Source organism: Sphaeramia orbicularis, chromosome 24 (assembly GCF_902148855.1).
Source record: "Sphaeramia orbicularis chromosome 24, fSphaOr1.1, whole genome shotgun sequence".
Taxonomy (NCBI): domain Eukaryota; kingdom Metazoa; phylum Chordata; class Actinopteri; order Kurtiformes; family Apogonidae; genus Sphaeramia; species Sphaeramia orbicularis.
The window spans coordinates 43,098,306-43,118,675 of NC_043979.1; the positions used below are offsets into that span (position 1 = coordinate 43,098,306).

Below are 20,370 nucleotides of genomic sequence, written 5' to 3' on the forward strand. Positions count from 1 at the left end.
GTTGTTTAGTTACTGCGTCAAGTCACACAAAGTTAGCATCAGGTTAGCATGTATCAGGCAGGAAGTAAATAGATTCCTTCAAAATAAAAGCAGCAGCATGTTTTCGCGTTCCATGTTTCTTTTAACGCGAGTTTGTTCTTTTTTTGGTGGTCAGTTTGTGGATGAAATTAGTTAAAATACAAAATATGTTTCGAAAGTGAATATTAAGATATCAAAAGAAAATACTTTGTTGTTTCCACCACGGGGAAGTTTGACTGAAACAGTAAGAGTTGAAAAAAGAAATTTGAAATAAGCATAAAAATAAATACCAATATCTGAAACTGTGTAGATTAGAATTTAATAAACACATAAATGATAAATAAATAGGAAAAATATATGTAATAAAATGAAGTATGAACTCTTTGAATAATTATTGTTATAGCATGGAGATATCTTGATATGATATGAAATATTTTATTAGTAGTAGTAGTGGTAGTAGTAGCAGTAGTAGTAGTATAGTAGTTGTACTTTTGATGTACAATTTCCTGTTAACTGCTGTATCTATAATTTTTGTTACATATGGTGCTGTGCTGCTGCTGAAACCTTAATTTTCCTGATGGACCTTGCCCAAGAGATCAATCAATATCAATATAATATAATATAATATAATATAATATAATATAATATAATAATTGTCACAATGTGAATTTTAGCTCACCATAACATGAAATTAATGTAATATAACATGACACTCAGTTGTTTTTTCAGTTTAACTCTGGTTTTGTTCTTGTAAACATTTCCTCTCTCATCTGGAGACTTCATCAGTACTATTTGCTGGTGGGGGATTTCAACAAGCAACCGTTCACCTGGTCTCACCTGAGACCCCCCCACACACAACCCACCCCCTCCACTGGGACAACAAACCCTGAAACTCACAGACAATAGCCACTAAAACTCTGGTCATGTTTTTTATATCATTGTTCTTTATACTGCAAATGTATTTCTTTTTCTGAAGATAATTGTATTATAGCTAAAAGTGAAATATTTTACTGCTAAATTTTCTCAATATATTGTGAAAATACGTTGAAAGAACTTGACAATATTTTCTTAATACATGTAGGTGTCTTTTTATGTGGAATATCTTGCTTTGCCGTGAATAAGTAAATATCAAATAAGGTAATGCATTTACTTTGAAGGCTGTGACTGGATGTTTGAGAGTCTTGTTTTTTTCCACTTTACTATTAAACGTCATTTCCGTTTCCTGTCGCGCAGTTTTTTTTTCCCTCCTGGCGCGCGCTGTTCAAAACACAGAGAAGAAACGCGGGTCGAAATATCAGCGCCGACAGATAAAACAACATTTATAACAACGTCTGCTTCTATTTTAATATCTACTCTTTTATGCAGCACGACGGAAACAGGCTCGGTAAGAAAATGAACCCATGTTTTATGTCTTTGTGTCGGACATTGTGCGCGTCAGTTAATCCAAATTAAGATAGATGTAAATGAGTTTACTCGTTAACTCGATGTTGTTGAATTTATTTGTATTAAACAGGTTAAGTAAAGTCAAGAAAACTGTTTCAGTCATAAGCTTTTTAGGAAGGTCCCCACGTTAATTGGTGGTAGTTTACTGCAAAATAATCATCCCGCCAATTATTCATTATTCATATCGGTGTTTACTGTATAATTAGCGCAATTAGCTAAAATGCTACTTTAACATGCTAGTAAAAACATGTAGCTGTGTGTAGACATGGAAGTATAGTTGTTGCAGGTTTTAATTGTGATTTATACTTAAATCTACCAATAACAGTGTGGATGTAAAGGTTGCGCTTCACATAACTGAGTTTTATTAACTTTTTCAGAAACGTCGCATCAAACTCGTAAAAGAAATCCAACCATTTTCTGTCCAACACATAGATATTGGGTAAAAAATGTGGTAGCAGTTTTAAGTCCGTCATATTTAACCCTATTTTGATTGAGATGTTTGCTCCCATCACAAAAATTCCCATCAGAATCTATTTGTAATATATCTTATGAAGGCAAATCCCAGCAAAAATGTTTGTCTTTATGCATAACATTCAGTAAAAATGGATATCTAAACGCTGTAAATCCTATGTACTGGATGTGTCTTTATTTTTTGCATTATTAATCAAATTAATAAATACATGCTGCAGTGCAAAACATTTGGCAATTAAGAAAGTATCCATTAATCAAGAAACAAAATAATGCACTACAGTCGGCATCATTTATCATCTCACAACAGTATCTTGTTTCTGAGAGACAGGTGTGACTGACACTGATTATATTTTCATTTTTATTAAGTGTATTTAATTATGTGTAAGATGGTGCATGTCGTCATTTGCTTAATGATAATTTAAGTGTCTTTTTATTTGTGCAGATTCATCAAAATGATGCCAACAACAACCAGGAAGAGAAAGCTCTCCACTCTGGACACAGACATGTGAGTCACAAACAAACTGGGTTTGAGGCTTTATTTCTTTGTTAATGTCAACTCTTGGACAACACTGAATTATTATTCACTTAATCTGGAGCTTTTTCCCCAAAAACATAACATGAGATATAAATGTTAAAAAGCATGGACAAGTGGAGGCCTTATCATCCTGCATACAAAGAAACATAACAAAAACATTGCACTCATTATAATTTGTATTTGTATCATAGTTGGTGTAGACTTTGTTCAGTTTCAGCTGCATTTAACTGGATAACGAGAGACTCATGGATTAGAATTTTAGAGGAATACAGTGACCCCTAGTGGTTCCATGTCGTGGGTGAAAGGGACCCTGATGATCTGATTGTTATCAGGTGTTTTATGAGTTGACTAAGGTCTGCAGTCCCATATAGTCTGCAGGTCTGGAGCTGTGAATGCATTTGGACTGAACTGTATCCTGTTAATGTCAGTTTAGGAGTGCTTTTCCAGTTGTTTTTAAGACCTGGAGACTTTGAGGATGTTCCCTTTATCCCTGCTACATTTTAACACAAGTACCTCTGTTTTCTACTCATGTTTTCACATTTTTTAATACTTTTGAAGGTAATATCTGATTATTTTTATTTAAGCATTATTGTCCCCAGTTTCAGCCTAAATGGATGAAATGCACAAGACATTTAATCACAACTGCAATGTCTGATTGTGTGATTTAGTGCTTATTTTTCCTCTAAGACTGGGCAGTTATCGAATTAATTTGGTTAATTAAGCTTTTCCTCTCTTAAAAAAGCCTGATAAATTGCAAAACTGAAATTATTCCTTGGAGATATTTCTAGCTTAAAATGCAACCTGTTTGCTTCTTGTACTATCTTATACTAGTGTGTGGCATATAGTTTTAGTGAAGGAAGAACATTTTTGTGTCCAGTTTTATCTTCTAGGCAACTGATGGTCACTTGTCTATAACTGTAAGGACACTTTCCTGCTAATTTCACCCAACTCTATTTTTATTATGCAGTTTCTAATAATGTGTACACTCTGACTTACTGAAACAAGTTAGTGTGAGGAGAAGCCAATGCAATAAGATGAAAACGCTGTCAGTCATAATGCGTGATTTACACACCAATGTTCTTTTTTCTCTGTATTTTACTTTTTTTTTTTTTTTTTAAGTTTAATTTACTTTTCATCCTAACAGCCAGTAGAAGTGTCGAACATCTACTTTTTAGTTTTCAGAGCTTGTACTTTTCACACTTTGTTGAATCATTCCTTCTGTTTTTACACAACCCTCTCTGTTTTTACTGGATGGTCGAGCACAGATATGTTTTTACTCCAGATGTAAAGGATGTGTACTTTTGCTACCCCTGGCTCTGGCTCTTACTCATCTTCTGTTACTTTAAAACCAGTCGTCCAGCCAAGAAGGGTTTGAGTGATGAGGTGAAGAGGAGGTCTCCCAGGAAACCCCCCAGGTCCCCCATCAAGAAGAAGCCCAATGGAAACCTGGATAAAGAGAACAGTTCTTCACAGCAGAGATCCCCACGAAGACCAGCTGGTAGGTGGAAAAGCTACACAAACTGCTAACGTCTTTAGAATCAATGTGTTAAATTTCTATTTTCTTCTTGTTCTTGGCTTCTTCTAGGCTCACCCGCCAAGTCACCGTGTAAAGCCTCTCCCTTCAAACGTGCCCTGGGCTCGAGCTCCTTCTATGGCAAACAGAAGTCCATCTATCTGACTCCACTGGAGAGGAAGAGGATCAAGGAGTCCCTGCCTTCTCCTCCTCTTCCTCCTCCTCCTTCCCTCCAAACCAAAAAGCCTGACAAGAAAAAGAAAAATGTAAAAGGAGTCGGGTTGAGAAAGAGTGCAGCAGGATCAAAAAATGGTGTGAAAACAAAAGGAAAAGGCAACACATCAGCATTGACCAAGACGACCACAGCTGGCAACAGGTTGGTTTCCACAGCAGCTGTGACACATTCGACTGGTAGAGTTTGTGCAGGTCTGTAACCTTTTATACCCAACTGCCTCTAATACACTTGGGCGAGGTCAAGGGTGTCACGAAGGGACCGCCCACTACTTTTTGATTCATACCTTTTGAACCAGACAAGTTTAAGACAAGTATTACACATAATTGGAAAGGTCTAAATGCCACCTTAAACATACTCAAAGGGAAAAATTTAGTTTCAAATATTTTTAAATGAATAATATCAAAAACTACTGCGTCACAGATAGACAAAATATTAACATCTATTTTTTGCAAGAATTACGAAGTTCTCAAAAGTGAAGTACCTCTGACATTTTCATCCTAAAATGTATTCGGTGTATACCTTAAACCCTCGATTTTACAACCTAATAATTGGTTAGAGGAAAAAAAACTTGATCTAGACTAAATAGCAAGAGTTTTGAAAAGTGTGGGCGAAAAGTAAATATCAAATTAAACATTTTTTATTTGTTATCAATATCATATACTTTTTTTGCAATATTTACAACATACAAGTAATATTAATATTATATTGAAATGTATTTTGCAGAAATATGTGTATTTATTAATTTTAAACACTGTGTTTAGAATATGACAAATAATATAATAGTCAAATATCAATGTATGTGGAAGAAATTTAGTTTATTTATGAGAGTTTATAAAATGAACCCAGAATGACGGCAGAAAACATCGTCACTTTACATTCACACTCATAAAACTTCTCCAATTTTTTTTCTCATTTCAAAATACATTTTCCTGAAAATATAAGTAATTACCTACCCAAAAATCTAAGTTTTATGTAGATTATTGTATTTAAATTTTTTGGACCAGATGTTAACCTTCCCTTGACTTTGCTCACTTTATATCATCTATGAAACCCGAAGAACATTAGCTGTTTTATTATAATTATCTGATTGCTCCCTGGTATCAGATTTTTCTCACTGTCACTCACATAAAACTAAAGACATTTGTTTAAAACCTATACTTTTGATTTGTTTCCTTTAGCGGCGTCGCTGTCAAACCTGCAGCACCAACCACAGCAGCCGCTCCTTCCAAGTCCACCGAGTCGAAGAAGGCCATCACCATCACGTTCAGCAGCCTTAAGCCCAAGCCTAAGATCTTTGTGGGAGCTGCTTTCTTCGGCACAGGGAAGAAACCGACATCTATGTACAAGAAATCTGCCCCAAAGTCCTCCACCAGGCCAGCGTCGGCTCCTGGAAAAAACAAAGCAGCTCAACCGAAACCACCGACGACATTGATGAACAAACCTCAGGAGGTGAGTGGAGACAGTGTGGTAACGTGGTCCCTGTCAGCTTTTTACCAGTGTTTCTGCCGGTAAGGTTTTGCCATGGGGCACCAAATCCTTGCCGCCACACCATACAGCTGATACAAAAAATCAATAATAGGCCCAGACATTAGGCTATGCATGTTAAAGGCTTGAATTTAAAATATTAAAGAGAAAACACCCTGAATATTTGACAATTCACTCACCCACTCCACGGAACACAGGAAATCATTTCTGCCTGTGTCCATCAAACTGTTTAACTCCACCTTATAACCACATAATTATAATTACACACAAGTATAGTTTTGCGCACTTTTGTATGTTCCTGTAATTATCGTATAGATAATATATTGCCCAGTACATATTCTACAAATTGATGTTCTAATTTTGTGTCTTAATAAAGTGTTTTAATATGTATATTTGGTGTGTTTATGTGTATTTTTTGTTGTTTTGATAATTTCTTTCCTACTACTATATTTTTTATACTTGAACTGTAACACCCAATAATTTCCCCCTGGGATTAATAAAGTATTCTAATTCTATTCTGTTTTTGTAGATCACTTCCCACCCGGACCTGACAAAAGAGAACCAGAACACCAAACAGCACACAAACTTTGACCTGCTGGACCTGATAGACTCCTTTGAACAGCCTGAAACTCCACGTCCACCTAAGTGAGTTTACAGTCTTTTTTTGTACAGAAATGTTTTGTTGTTAAGTTTCTTCGTTGCATATTAAATTTACACAATTTACTGTTTTAACTTTTTAGTTTTAGAAGTGTAATCTTGATTTTCTTCCTGCAGGTCTCAGACAATGTTGGAGAAATATTGCTGTAACAAAGAGCTGGCGATTGTATTGACGAGAACCCCGAATCCAGCCTCCAGTACTCCATCCGTCAAACCTCAGGTGAAATATGTGGCTTTACCTGGTTCAGAACGTATGTTGATCAAGCAGTTTGTTGTAAATACTAGTTATTTAGGACTGAAACTAAGGATTATTTATTCAAATTCATCATTTTCCTCAATCATTTAGTTATTGCCAGAAAATGAAGTGTCTTTTTTTCCCCCCCGTCAAAATCTGAAAGTGACACCCTCTAATGCAGGGGTGTCAAACATACGGCCCATGGGCCAATACTGACCCACTTCAGGGTCCAGTCCGGCCCATGGGATGAATTTGCAAGTCCAAAAATTAAACAGAAGACCTTAACAGTTAAGGGTATCACTGAGCCTTGACAAGTTGTTTTAATCATAAAGTTAAATACTATATTTTTTAGTTCCAGATGTCTGTTAGTAAATGTGTATTTGTAGATCCACTGTGATCTGTAAGGTGTAGTGCACATGTGTAAATGATAAACTGAGGCAGAATATTGTTCAAATTGCACTTATTTTACTACAGAAATTTCAGGTTGTTCATCTTTGTTCAGGTCGTTCACATTTTTTGTGAAAGGATAGGTTGAAAATTGTAACATTTTCATACTGTAACTTTACTTTTTTACTCTAAAACACAGAGAAAACTTTGGAGTTGTCATTGTTTATAGGTTATAATGTTATCATTTTAATGGTTGGATCCACTTGAGACCATATTGGACTGTGTGAGGCCTTTGAACTAATGTCGTGAGTCATAAGAGGCTTAGATTAGTTTAACAAATGCTTATATCAATCAAATATTGATTAATTTAATACTCTGGCAATGAATCATTTCAGCTCTATATTCATGATTCAATGCATTTTTCATGTAAATACATAGTTACAGTGTAATGTTAAAAATTAATCAATAAACATAGTAAAAGAAATTGGACAGTATTTTAAAATTGAATGTACGTGAAGTATATGATGAATGGTTGTATGCTGCTTTTCCTGTGCTTGTTAGTCATAAAGTGAACTGTTTTGTGCAGGATGATTCTGTGACCGACAGTGACTCTGAACCAGTCTTTGATCTGAGTGAAATAAGTCCCACTAGTGCCACAAGCCCACCCAAAGGTAAACAACACACCGACTGTACAGAAGACAAGTGGAAATTATTGGGTTTCAAAGATGTATCAGTCAGTGTCTGTGAAGATGCAGGTGTTTGTTGTGTAGAATGTCAGACACCTTCTGAAATAAACGAGCATTCATTTATTTGGCTGCTTATATCAACTATTAAAAAAAGTAGCCCAGACATTTAGACGCATCAACAGTCATGCATTTGAGCAGTCGACTGGTCAATCAGAAATGAACTGGACCAGCTGTAAGATGTCCTGTTCATGCTGATTTGAGATAAACATCAATATTTCCTCAAAGTTTAATGGGAGATTTTTCTTCACAAGTGAGATGTGAAGAAAGTAGATGGTTAGTTGTGATAGAAAATTATTTATGATCAGAGCATGAAAAATACTTTGGAAATTTAGAAGTAGAACATTTAAATAAGTTTTTCTTCTTCCCACTCCTTTTCGATTGTAGATGAATGATTTTGGAATTTTGAACTTGCATGTATTCTGTAAATGCTCGAAATAAACAAAAAAAAAATTTAAATCATAGTAATGGATAAACAAAACAAAATCAATGTTCAGAGAAATGAAGTAAAAACCATCTCTGAGGCATTTTGGAAGAAAAGATCATTTAAACCAAACCAACCAATGCAATAATATTTATCCCAATATAAAACTATATTATGACATTCATCATTATTGTTTTGTATCCCAGCATGTCTTCTAGTATATAATTGACGATTAAAATGGATTTAACATTTAAAGTATTGAACAAACTTTTTGAAATACAACTATATACAGTTCTGTGTAAAAGTCCTGGTCCAACATTAGAACTTTACTAAACCAACAAACCTAATCTCCACACATATTACATTTCTCAGTCTCTGTAGTAAGATCCAATCTGATAAATATATATAAAGTATGTACAGCAGGAAAAACAAGTTTCATGGAAAAAACAGCTTCTATAAACCATTGTGGTTGCATTAGTGTGACCTCCATTTGCACTTTAACCCTTTTGTTCAGACAAAATGAGATTTATTACATTAATTTTCTGATGTTTTATACCAGGTTTCATTCAACATGTCAGATGTTTCCAATAGTTTTTTCTGCTTCTTGTCATGGGGTCAGAGGTCAAACTAAATAGTTGCTTTAAACTTTACAACACATTTTAGTTCAGTCTGTGTGGGGTTTTTTAAGGCTGTGCACATATTTTCAGTATTTTCTCATATTTGAAGAAAACAGTGAAATAAATGAGTTCATTTCAACCCTAAAAAAACAAAGCTAGATGTGTCTTAAAACCTTTGCACAGTAGTGTATATTAGTGCACCATTTAGAACATTTTATTCTTAATCATCAATTATCCACAAAATGTGATATTTGACAGAAAATTACAATATTTTGCACAAAGAAGATAGAATATTCTTAGTCTGTAAGTGACTAAGACAATACTTATAGTATAAGGTAAATCTGACTTCAACCATGTGATGTTTTATAAGTTTTTTTATGGATGAGACTAGTACATATAAAGGTAAATAAAACCTTTTGGATAACCATAGATTTTTTTTTTTTTCCTCCACAGCCTCTGCAGCAGTATATCCCATATTTGGTTCATCCAAGAGGTGAGACAGAATTTGATGTGTTTACATTCAGAATGTCATGTATTAACCTGTTGATGTGTCATCTTTTACATTATCTTTTTTGTTTTTTTTTTATTGTGGTGCAGGTCTAAGGCTGCCGTCCTGCGAACTCCAGTGTCCTGCAGCACCCCCTCTGGTCCCACCATGACACTCAAGTCTCAGAGCTCTGCAGCAAAAGAGCAAAGTCGCAGGAGGAAAGACAAGCAGGACGATGATCAACTCATCATCGTACGTATTAATATTTAATATAAATGAGTCCCGTCTGTATGAGCAGAATCATCTCTGAGCACAACGTAGATGGTTTATTTTGGGCATTAATGTTCAGTTTGCTGCTCGGAAGATGAAATTGTTTTTTTTGTGGGAATTAATGGTGTACTCTGATCTTCCTGTTCAGGATGCAGGTCAGAAGCAGTTTGGAGCAATGACCTGCAGCTCCTGTGGGATGATCTACAGCGCAGATAATCCAGAGGATCATTTCCAACACACTCAGTTCCACCAGCGCTTCCTGGACTCCATCAAATATGTGGTAACGTGTCTGTACACATTAAATTCAACACACAGTATGAGAATCACTTAAATCAATCAGTTTATTTATATAGCAATTTACAACAACAAAGAAAACCAAAGTGCTTTACATCTAAAAGCATGATTAAATTATAAGACGGCAACAGTTTAATCCAAATACTATAAATGTGCATAAAACAATAAGACACAACACAGTGACAAAAAAGACCACATATTTCAAACCTAATAGTGTCTCAGGTCTGTGTCGGTACGAGTCTGATCAAATGGAAAGAAGAGGATAAATGAGGAAAAATAAGTCACATGTACAAAAACAATGAATCTCTTTATTTTTAGACTTGATTCCTGATGATTTTCCGACTCATGAACTAAAGACAAAACAAGACTAAAAAATACTTTGTTCACTAAAACTTTGCACTTCATACATCACAACAACCAAACAGGCTGCATATTGAACTTCTGTTAACAGGAAACACAATTATACTTTCTACTCCTTTTCAACCATGCAAATTCAGACTGTCGTATTCATACAGATTTTGTTCATTTAAATGTTATTTTTGTTTTATTTTGTTTGCATGTTCAAAATAATAAAAAAAGTACAAGGCTTTAATATTTATTAAAAGCTGCCTCATACCATGATGATAATGTTGCATGAGGTGCTTATTTAAGTAATTAACTACTGCTGGATACTTTAAACAACTTTAAGGTATTTGCACTTATAATTAAACCCTCAGAGAGCTTTTGATCTCATAACATTTAGTCTATAAGTATATTAAGTGGTTTCACATGTTTTAGGGCTGGAAGAAGGAGCGTGTTGTCGCCGAGTTCTGGGATGGAAAAATTCTCCTTGTGATGCCGGATGATCCTAAATACGCCATTAAAAAGGTGAGGCTTGAACACATAAATGTACCTTAATTCACTTTGGTGTTCCCAGGTCAGTGTTCACCTGCTGTTTCTTCATGTGTTGGACTTCAGGCTGAAGACGTGCGACTCATAGCGGACAATGAGTTGGGATTCCAGCAGGTGGCGCTGAGTCGACCCACACAGGCCAAGACCTACCTGTTCATCAGCACTGAGCGGATGGTGGTGGGCTGCCTGGTCGCCGAGCCCATACGACAGGTACGACCCGACGTGTGCTCGTACCTGTTCACACCAGTTATGTGACTACTGCGACTAAAGGGTTTGTCCACTTCCTGTCCTCCCAGGCATACAGGGTCCTGGAGCAGCCGGACCGCCAGAAGGATCTGACCAAGGACGACTTCATGGAGCGCCACCGGGCCTGGTGCTGCTCCACTGTCCCAGAACAGGCCCTGTGTGGGGTGAGCCGGATCTGGGTGTTCAGCCTGGCCCGACGGAGGGGCGTCGCCACCCGCCTGCTCGACACCGTCAGGTAAAACGCCTCAGGGTTTGATTAGTACCTACTGTCATCGGTTAGAGAATGTCAGGGTTTTTGTTTTTACATTTCTCTATGACCTATAACTTGTAAAATGGCTGTATTACATTTTAGAGCAGGGGAGTCAAACATACGGCCCACAGGCTAAATCCAGTCCCCCCAAAGGGTCCAATCTGGGCCATGGGATGAATTTATGAAATGCAAAACTTAAAGAATACTTTAGCCAAAACCATTTTAGTTCAGGAACCGCATACAGACCAATTTGATCTCAAGTCGGTCAGAACTATAAAGCCTATAAGTTCCAGACTCAAAAATTTTGTCATTATGCTTGGTAATGTTTCGTGCCTTTGTAAAATAAGTTGAGGCATAACATTGCTAAATTGCATTTTATGGTGCGGTAGACTTTCATCACCAATGTCTCATCAAATCTGTAAAACCCCAGTCAGCATAAGTATGATGAATCCTTAAGTCTGTCTGTGGTTTGTCACCTGAATCTCTTCCCTCACCGTGAACAATTTCGAGGTGTAGCCCACCGTAAACAAACCATCTGTTTACAGAGCCGCTTGGTCATCTTACAAATTTTGTCGGGACATGCATTGTGGAGATTCACCAGCAGTTCCGCTTCCCTTCCACCACATCCCACAATGCATGTCTCGACAACATTCTGAAGATGGCTGAGTGACCCATCGGCAGAAGAGATTCAGGTGACAAACTACAGACACGGATTCATGCTATGACTGGGGTTTTACAGATTCGATGAAAAATTGGTGATGAAAGTGTCCCCCACCATGAAGTGCAATTTAACAATGTTATGCATCAACTCCTTTTACAATCAGCATTATAACATGTTTGACACACCTGGTCTCTCTCTCGCTCTCTCATAGGAGTACATTCACATACGGCAGTCACCTGACGAAGGAGGAAATCGCCTTCTCAGACCCGACACCTGATGGGAAACAGTTTGCAACAAAGTACTGCAACACACCATCCTTCCTTGTCTACAACTTCATCGCGTGAGGTGTCAGAAGGACTTTGTTGAATCTGAGTCAAAGGTTTCGTTATTTAACAGGGTTAAATACTCAGTATTAATAACGCATTAGGGTTTTCATATGCAACACAAACTGTTCAGGTTTTCATGACTAGATGTTAGAGTTGTATTTCAAATATTCACTTAATTCAATATTTATGTTCAGTACGGCTAGTTTCCCACTGAAGGTTCATGTACATATTGGCAGTGCTTTCAGATGTTTATACTCTTATTGGAGAGTTTGCAGTGATCTCTACAAGCTGATTTTTACGATACGTGTTTATAATTGACCAGTTTAATTTTTTTGTTTTTATGAACTTGGTACCAGTTCTGAAGGAAAAGCTGTTAAAATGTGGATGCTGCAGGTTCATCTACTTCTGTAAATGGATTTAATAAACGTTTTCAAAATCTAGACATTGTTGATTTCTGATACTTCTCAGTGATTGCGTTGCTCTACATTTACATACTTGTACTTTCTTGCATGTTGGATTAATTGACCTTTTAGCATTAGAATGTATGTTCTTCAACCAACTGAACAGAAACAAAAGCAGCATAAATTTGGCCAAGAAACTTTTTAAAATTTAGGGCTACAGTAACAAATACATATAAACATTTACAGTGAAATAAGGAAGGAAACAAACAGATGAAAGATGGGAAAGTGCTACTAAATGTATAGAGTTAAAGATCAGTTGGTTCATTACAGTATTTCTATTACTTGTAACTATTTTTTTAAATACTAGACAGTGCATTAAAGTCCACAAAATCCATAAATCAGTCGATGACAATCACCTCAGTGGGCGTTTTCTCCAGTGGGGCGTTGCTCTCTAAAGCCTGGACAATCTGAGCAGCTGAGGGTCTTTTCTTGGGGTCCTCCTCGGTGCACAGGTAGAACAGCTCCACCATCCTCCGGTACGAGCGGCCCAGGGCCTCTGTGTCCAGTGGCGGCCTCGTCCCCAAACGCTCGTAGTAGGCATCTTCATCAAAGCTCTCCTCAAAGGAGTCCCCTGAGGAAACAGAACAGTTACTGGTCTGAAAAAGTGGACCTCCATAAAGTCTTAATTGTGATTGTCCTAAATTAAGACCTTAACTTTCCTTAAAACTGATAATTAATCCAAAGGCTACTTCATGAGACTTGCCATTTTCCACACAATGCCCATTTAAAAAAATTTGGTCGGCTGATTTTCTTTTTTTTTTTGTTGAAAGCATATTGACTGAAATACAATTGAAACAGTCAAGATAATTAAGATTTTAATATAATATTAAACTGAGTATGAAGACAATAAGACATTTAAGGACATCATCTTGGAGAAACACTTTGTCACTATTTTCTGACGTTTTATAAACTGAGCAATTGAGAAACTGAACAGCCTTCGTCACACTTGACTATTTGATAACTAAAAACAACGACTCATGAATTATGCAAGGAAATAGATGGACAAGCCTTCTTCTGAGGTTGAAGAGCGTCTCACCTTCATCCTCCTGATCATCGTCTTGGTCCAGTGTCTCCAGATGAGGCATGGCCAGAGTCATCATCTCCCACAGAGTCAGACCATAGGAGAAGATGTCCGCCTTGTCTGTGATCTCCCCTCCCACCATAGCCTCCATTGAGTTCCACGGCTCAGTACCGATGTACTCCGCCTTCGGATCCGACACTAAACAGAACAAAATACATCTTTAATGAAGTCAGAATGGAACAGACTCAAACTGTTTTATCTTTTATAAGTAAAGCTAGTTTTGGGTTGTTTTTACATCTGCAGTGAATTAAGATACAGTTGATTGAAATCATTTAAATTTAAACTCTTCTTGACTCAGTGTTAAAACCGTTTCTGGGCAGAGAAACAAAGTAAACCAAATGATGCAAAACAATTTCAGTCGTGCCAATTCTGCACTTGAATCTAGAATTAATACCAGTTGTAAACACAAGATCATCAGTCTGTTTATTCTACTCATCAATCACTACAGGTGTTACTAGACAGTTTAATTTTAGTTTTACAGTTAATACGGGTCCAATGGTATCACTTCCATGTGTAGAAAATAAACATTTGGTGTGTTTATAAACTGTTTTCTCCGCTTGTGTCTGTTCATCATGTGTCATTCATAAAATGTTTCAGATGTTCATCTATCTTTCCTTTGGTATTTGACTGACGTACAGGGAGTCCAGTCTGAGATCTCCTATGACCCAGAGGTCAATGACATGAGCTACTGTAAAACTCCAGTGAGTTAAGTTGACTTGTTAACCTTCCACTTTTTTTGTTAAAGAAGAGCTGTAAAAATGTGTGGGAAGAAGCAGAATGGGATGACATTATTTCATTTATTATAGATATGAAGTATGCTCAGTATATGAATAAATAAATAAAAATAAATACAATTTTTAGAGTAGGTCAATCATTTGACTCTAAAAGCGTGGGGACCCATTTCACCATCATGAAGGTTTGTGAAGTTGCTTTTTTGTGTTTTTACTTCATGTTCCATCTTTACTTTCTTTGTTATTCATATAAGTAACATAATGTGTCAACCATTTTGTTTTCATCACTATCTGACATTATGATAAAACACAATGCATCAGGGCTGCGACCAAACATGAACTTTGACCCCCAGATCATCTGTGCAGGTAAAGTCTATTTACTTCACCTTTCATGTTCTCGTCCAGTGGCAGAGACACGCCGACATCACAGATCTTCACCGTCTCAAAATCCCCTTTAATGACCACGTTGCAGGACTTCATGTCACCGTGAAGCAGCTTCTTCTCATTGTGAAGATACTGCAGTAAAAAAAAAAAAAAAAAAACACCTGAAACTATATCTCAGATTAGGACTAAAAGAAACAAGAACATGTGAAACTCAAACAGGAGATTCAATCACAACATCTCTGTCATTTAAGAAAACTCAACAGAAAGGTGTATGTTCTACCTTCAGGCCACGAGCCACGTGTAGAGCCACTTGTTCAATGTTGGCAGCAGGAAAAGCTTTGAGACCTTCCTCCTTCCTCTTCTCAATCAGGTCATTGAGCGACTGCTCTCCTCCGTACTCCATGGCCAAACACTTGGATCCATCGGTGGCTGTGGCTACGGCACGAAACCCTGGTGGTTACAAAGGGATTATTATATTTAACAATAAAAGATGAATATTAACATGTGGAAATCAGACAATATTCAAACATAAAAAAGAACAATAAAGTCAATGTTTAGTCTTTTCAGCTTGGTTCTTCTGTTATTACTTTGACTTCGCAATAAAGGAAAGACTTCTATCCTCAAGGCTGTTAATGAGCATTTTATCTATTGATTAGAAACAACACATTTAGCTATTTCTCTATTACTTTTTTTAAACAGAAGGACAAAGTTGGCTAAAAGGCTAAAACACGTCAGGGAGAACATTATTATCACTTTATCAATAATCACAAACACTAGGAACATCAACGTCTCAAGGTTCACTTTATACACTGAAAAAAAATATAAAAGGAACACTTTAAAAACACATCAGATCTCACTGGGAAAGAAAGTCATGCTGGATATGGACGGAGTAATGAGTTAGGAAAGAAAGGAAGTCACATTGTTTGATGAAAGTGAAAATCATCAACCTACAGAAGCTGAATTCAAAGACACCCCAAAAATCTAAGTGAAAAAATTAAATGGAAGTCTAGTCCATTTTGCTGAACTTTCACTGCAGTGACTCTAAACAGTGCTCTGTCTGTACCCTGGGTGGCCTCCACTCAGGCCTCCCTAATAAGGTCTGTTTCTGATTGTTTGGTCTGAGACATTCACACCTGTGTCCTGTTGAAGGTTCTGACAGTTCTACCGGTGGGTTAAGGACCTTGTGCAGCCTGGTCCAGCTCTCCTGAGGTAATTGTACATCTCTTGGAACCTCCTCCATGCTCTTGACTGTGTTGGAAGACACACCAAATCTTCTGGCCATGCGACATACTGATGCATCATCCTGGAGGAGTTTTACTGCCTGTTCAACCTCTGTCGGGTCATGATACCAGTACTGACACTAACCCTCGCCAAATGCAAAACTACTGCAAAAGCATCCTGAAAAGTTGAGGTTAAAATGTCTGTGGTCTCCCCCTGCAAAAACCATCGTCCTCTAGTGCACCTGATGTTAATTTCAGCAGCTGAAACTGATTAACGACCCCTTCTGAGCAGCTCAACTGATTTGTTGCTCCTTTCCAAAAGTTAATTTAAGATGAAAAAGTCATACATTTTTTGGAGCAATGCATTATTGACACCTCTAAAATACTTAAGGAGCATAAATGAAGGAGTAGTCTTAATATTTCACCAGAGGATGTTGACAACCACCAGGAAAAGGTTCAGAAACAGAAGGAGCATGCGTAATGCAACTGGAAGCTTTGGAAAACCTTTAGAAATTAAAACTTGTCAGAAATTACCTTACAAATCCAAAGGAGGTCAGTGGCAACCACCTGAAAAAGTCTAAGTAACCACCTGAAACACTCTATAGAGCTTTTGGTAACACTAATGAAAACACTAGAAATACACATGAAAAACTGTCAGAATGATGATTTTCACACCCTGAACATATACCAGAGGCTATTGCCAACCTCCTACAAAAGGCAGAGAAATAACCAGATACACCTCAATTAATGCCTTATTAATTAACAAATACAAATATAAATGAAAACCTGCATAAAAACAAAGTAAGGCATTTTAATTACACCACTAAGGTAGCCTAAAAACAACCTGAAACTCCTCAGACAGCAACAACTAATGTCCTGGCAAGTACCAGAAACACTTTAAAAAACCTGTTCAAAACGACCATCTTCAGAATACATATTATCTAATAATTACTTCTCTACCAGAGGCTTAGAAACTGCTCTGTGAGCACTTATTACTGCCTTTGCAATGATCAAAACTAAAAAAAAATTAAAACCTGTCCATAAAAGAACTTTCTGATCATAAAGTACCACCAAGGCCATTGGCAACCACCTGAAAAAGATTTAAAAACACCCTGTAACACATTCATTAATGCTAGTGGGATAAGCTGAACCACTGAAGAAACATGTGAAAAATGAACAATTTCAGAAAACATACTTATTCCTCATTACTCAACATCTGGAAACACATCTGAACACAGTCCAAAATGTATAAAGTATAAAGTCTGTTTTTAGACTCTTTAACTCCTATCACTGTTGCACATTCCAGTGACTCTTTGGTGTTGTGTCTTACCAACAATGTTTGGGTGGATGATTCCCTTCAGGACCTTTGCCTCCTGGCTCAGGCGTTTCTGGTAAACCGCCTTCTGTTTTGCTGCACATTTACTGTTGATCTTCTTCACAGCCCATGGAGATGCATTGAGTTTTCCCACTCTGTGAGGAAACACTTGGATGAGCTGTTCTGTTTTCATGTTTATACTCACAGACATTAAGCTTTGGCAAAATGTTGAATACTTCATTGTCACGATAGTTTGTGTTTACATTGTCTACACTACTACTACTATATTTGCATATTTTATACTCCTTAAATGTTTAAATCTTAGCCTTTCATACAGTATATATCTCCACTTTATACATTTTTCAATTGCACACCTTTATATTTTTATAGTTTTTTAAAGATGTCTGGATCTTATTGTATTGCTACTTAGATGTAAGTGCACTGTCGCTGGCAGAAACCACCTGCAATTTCATTGCAAAACTGGTGTAATGATAATAAAGCCTATTCTATTCTTTTCTATTCTGTAGTAGGATAAACATGATATGAAGCCTCACGTATCTGTCCACCAGTGAATACTTTTGGTGACAGATTTATACAGAATTACACAAAATACTTTTAATTAGGATGAACTACATTCAGTACAAATGTTCAAACAAAACTCTCCTGTAACACACACCTGTCCATGAGGTAAACGTTCACACCAGTTCCACAGCCCAGCTTCTTCATGAAAGGGGAAGATGGGATGGTGATGGGGGTCCCACCGTTGTTTCCAGAGCTCTTCACTCGGATGGTTTTAGGGGTTTTAAAGACACCCTCATCACTGTGTTTACCAGAAGTATTCATTCTATTGGACGAAAAAAAGAAGGTACATTATACAATTAAACATATCCTCTGGAGTTACATTTACTCAAGAACTGTAGGAGACTCAAAATGAACATCTTGTTTTATCACTTTATACAAATGTACAAAACATGCTGTTCTCATAAGAAACTGATACTAAATGAAACATAGGAATTTAGCTATGATGTTGAACTACAACTGTGATCAATATTGGATAAAAATGTTTCAATGATAAGCTTTTATGAACAGAAATATGTTGTGACACGGGGCCAGCAGTTTGTCACTTTGTTCAACAGTCAGAAAAGAAGACTTTGCTTGAGCTAAAATACTACAAATATGCTAATAAACTTTTATTTAACATCCATATAACAACTGAAGTGATATATACAGCTAATAGCAGAGCATATTTTACAAATAATTTGATTGTACAGAACCTTTCTATATTCTTGGACTGTTGAATAATTAGTTCATATAGAGTCACTGACTTAAAATATCACTGATACAATCAAGAAAAAATTATTAAAGTTAACAGTGCATTTACATGTGCTCCTTTTAGAATTCATTTTATATTGATCACTTTACATAATCAGCTACATCTTTTTTTCTACAAGTGATAGTGAAATTATGTAAACAGTTCCATAAAATAGAGTTAAGCTAAAAAATGAGCCTATTTGATAAATGATAGGTGAAACTAATTTTTGACACTGATGTTCACTTTCACTTGATCTGGGCCAAAAACGAGAAAATAACATTGTTTTTGAAAACTTGGATCTATGCTTTACTGAGTATAAAAAAGGTAAAGTTAGTCTAAAACCGAATGTGTCTATTTACATACAGTAAATACACACATTTGTCTGCGGTCTGTCATGTTGCAGGTGAAATGTTACGTAAATGGTGTCAAATTAGCGTCAGAAAGATGAAAAATTTATTTGCTCATCGTGTCATATGTTGTACCATTTGCTTACATGAACATTTCCAGCTGTGGCCAAACACAGACAGTTAGCTAAACTAGTTTACGGCGACATTAGCTTTGACGTTAGGTTCAGTTGTTCACGTTAACAAGGGTCAACAATGTTAAACACTGCGTTTAAGTTACGGAAGCAAATTACGGTTGAAGTAGTCTATCTTTTAATCCCGTTCTCAGTCAGATAAATGTCTATTTTCCTCAGTAAAAGTAAAATTACCTGTTGTTTCTCGGACGTTCTCACCAATTCAGTACGCAGCTGTTCAACCGCCGAATATTCAAACCGAGCTGTACGGAAGCCTCAGAGGAACAAGACACGAAAGGCGATTGTAAAAACCCACAGTAATATCGCGAACTGTACGGGAGCCTCAGAGGAGCAGTTTTGAAATGTGATGCTGATGAATATTACCAGAATAACCAAATATTTTTACTACAGCAAAAAGCATTACATTGTTGCAACAAATTACCAATAATCTGAGAAAACTGTCAAAGAGCGGTCAGTTGCAATGAAGAATTTCACTCTAAAAGTCTTGAGCTGCTTTAACTGTTGTTTTTGCAGGGATGAAATGAGCATAGATATTTATTTGTCATGTCTTAACTTCACATACAACAAGAAAATACAGGAAATATGTGCATACCCTCAAAAAGACCAAAAAAAAAAACAAAACAAAACAAAACAAAAAAAACAACAATCTGAACTGAATGGTTCTGAAGTCACTATTTCGTGTGACCTCTGACCCCATGACAAGAAGCAGCACAAACAATTAGAAACATCTGACACATGTTGAAAACATGTAACTTTTCTAACTCTACTCCTGAAACTACTTTACACTTATTCTTTAATTGCGTGCATTCTTATAACTTTTGGTCGAAAACTGAAAACCTTATTGTATCTAAATGTAATCAAAAATACAGATATAACATCTCAAAATGTAGCTACTTATACATTTTGAATATGACATGCATAATCTTGAATTTATTGTTAATCTGATCATTTTATTTGGTAAATTCCACATACACAAAAAGTAAATATGCCAAAACACCCCCAACATTTCAAGTCTTTATGATAGAATTTAAAAAAAAAAAAAAAATTATCCACTCCCAAGAATTTATCTTTAACAACAACAACAACAACAACAACAACAAAAACCTGACAATTTATCAACAACTCTTCAAAATGGAATGA

At 36.4% G+C, this 20,370-nt stretch overlaps 2 protein-coding genes across 2 annotated transcripts; one reads left to right on the forward strand and one right to left on the reverse strand.

Moving 5' to 3' along the window:
* The first annotated feature begins 1,268 nt into the window (after window positions 1-1,268).
* Window positions 1,269-12,622, forward strand: LOC115415382 (N-acetyltransferase ESCO2). The gene is made up of 15 exons (XM_030128937.1): window positions 1,269-1,402; window positions 2,375-2,437; window positions 3,820-3,965; window positions 4,053-4,356; window positions 5,394-5,664; window positions 6,230-6,345; window positions 6,475-6,577; window positions 7,566-7,650; window positions 9,217-9,256; window positions 9,361-9,502; window positions 9,669-9,800; window positions 10,592-10,681; window positions 10,772-10,915; window positions 11,002-11,186; window positions 12,074-12,622. The coding sequence occupies exons 2-15, from the start codon at window positions 2,385-2,387 to the stop codon at window positions 12,204-12,206; spliced, it is 1,944 nt and encodes a 647-aa protein (XP_029984797.1). The 5' UTR covers window positions 1,269-1,402; window positions 2,375-2,384; the 3' UTR covers window positions 12,207-12,622.
* On the reverse strand, window positions 12,561-19,463 carry pbk (PDZ binding kinase). Its single transcript, XM_030128939.1, has 7 exons — window positions 19,405-19,463; window positions 18,057-18,224; window positions 17,396-17,535; window positions 15,126-15,295; window positions 14,848-14,977; window positions 13,686-13,868; window positions 12,561-13,220 (listed from the first exon to the last, which is right to left on the reverse strand). The coding sequence occupies exons 2-7, from the start codon at window positions 18,221-18,223 to the stop codon at window positions 12,988-12,990; spliced, it is 1,023 nt and encodes a 340-aa protein (XP_029984799.1). The 5' UTR covers window position 18,224; window positions 19,405-19,463; the 3' UTR covers window positions 12,561-12,987.
* Between the last annotated feature and the right edge of the window lie 907 nt (window positions 19,464-20,370).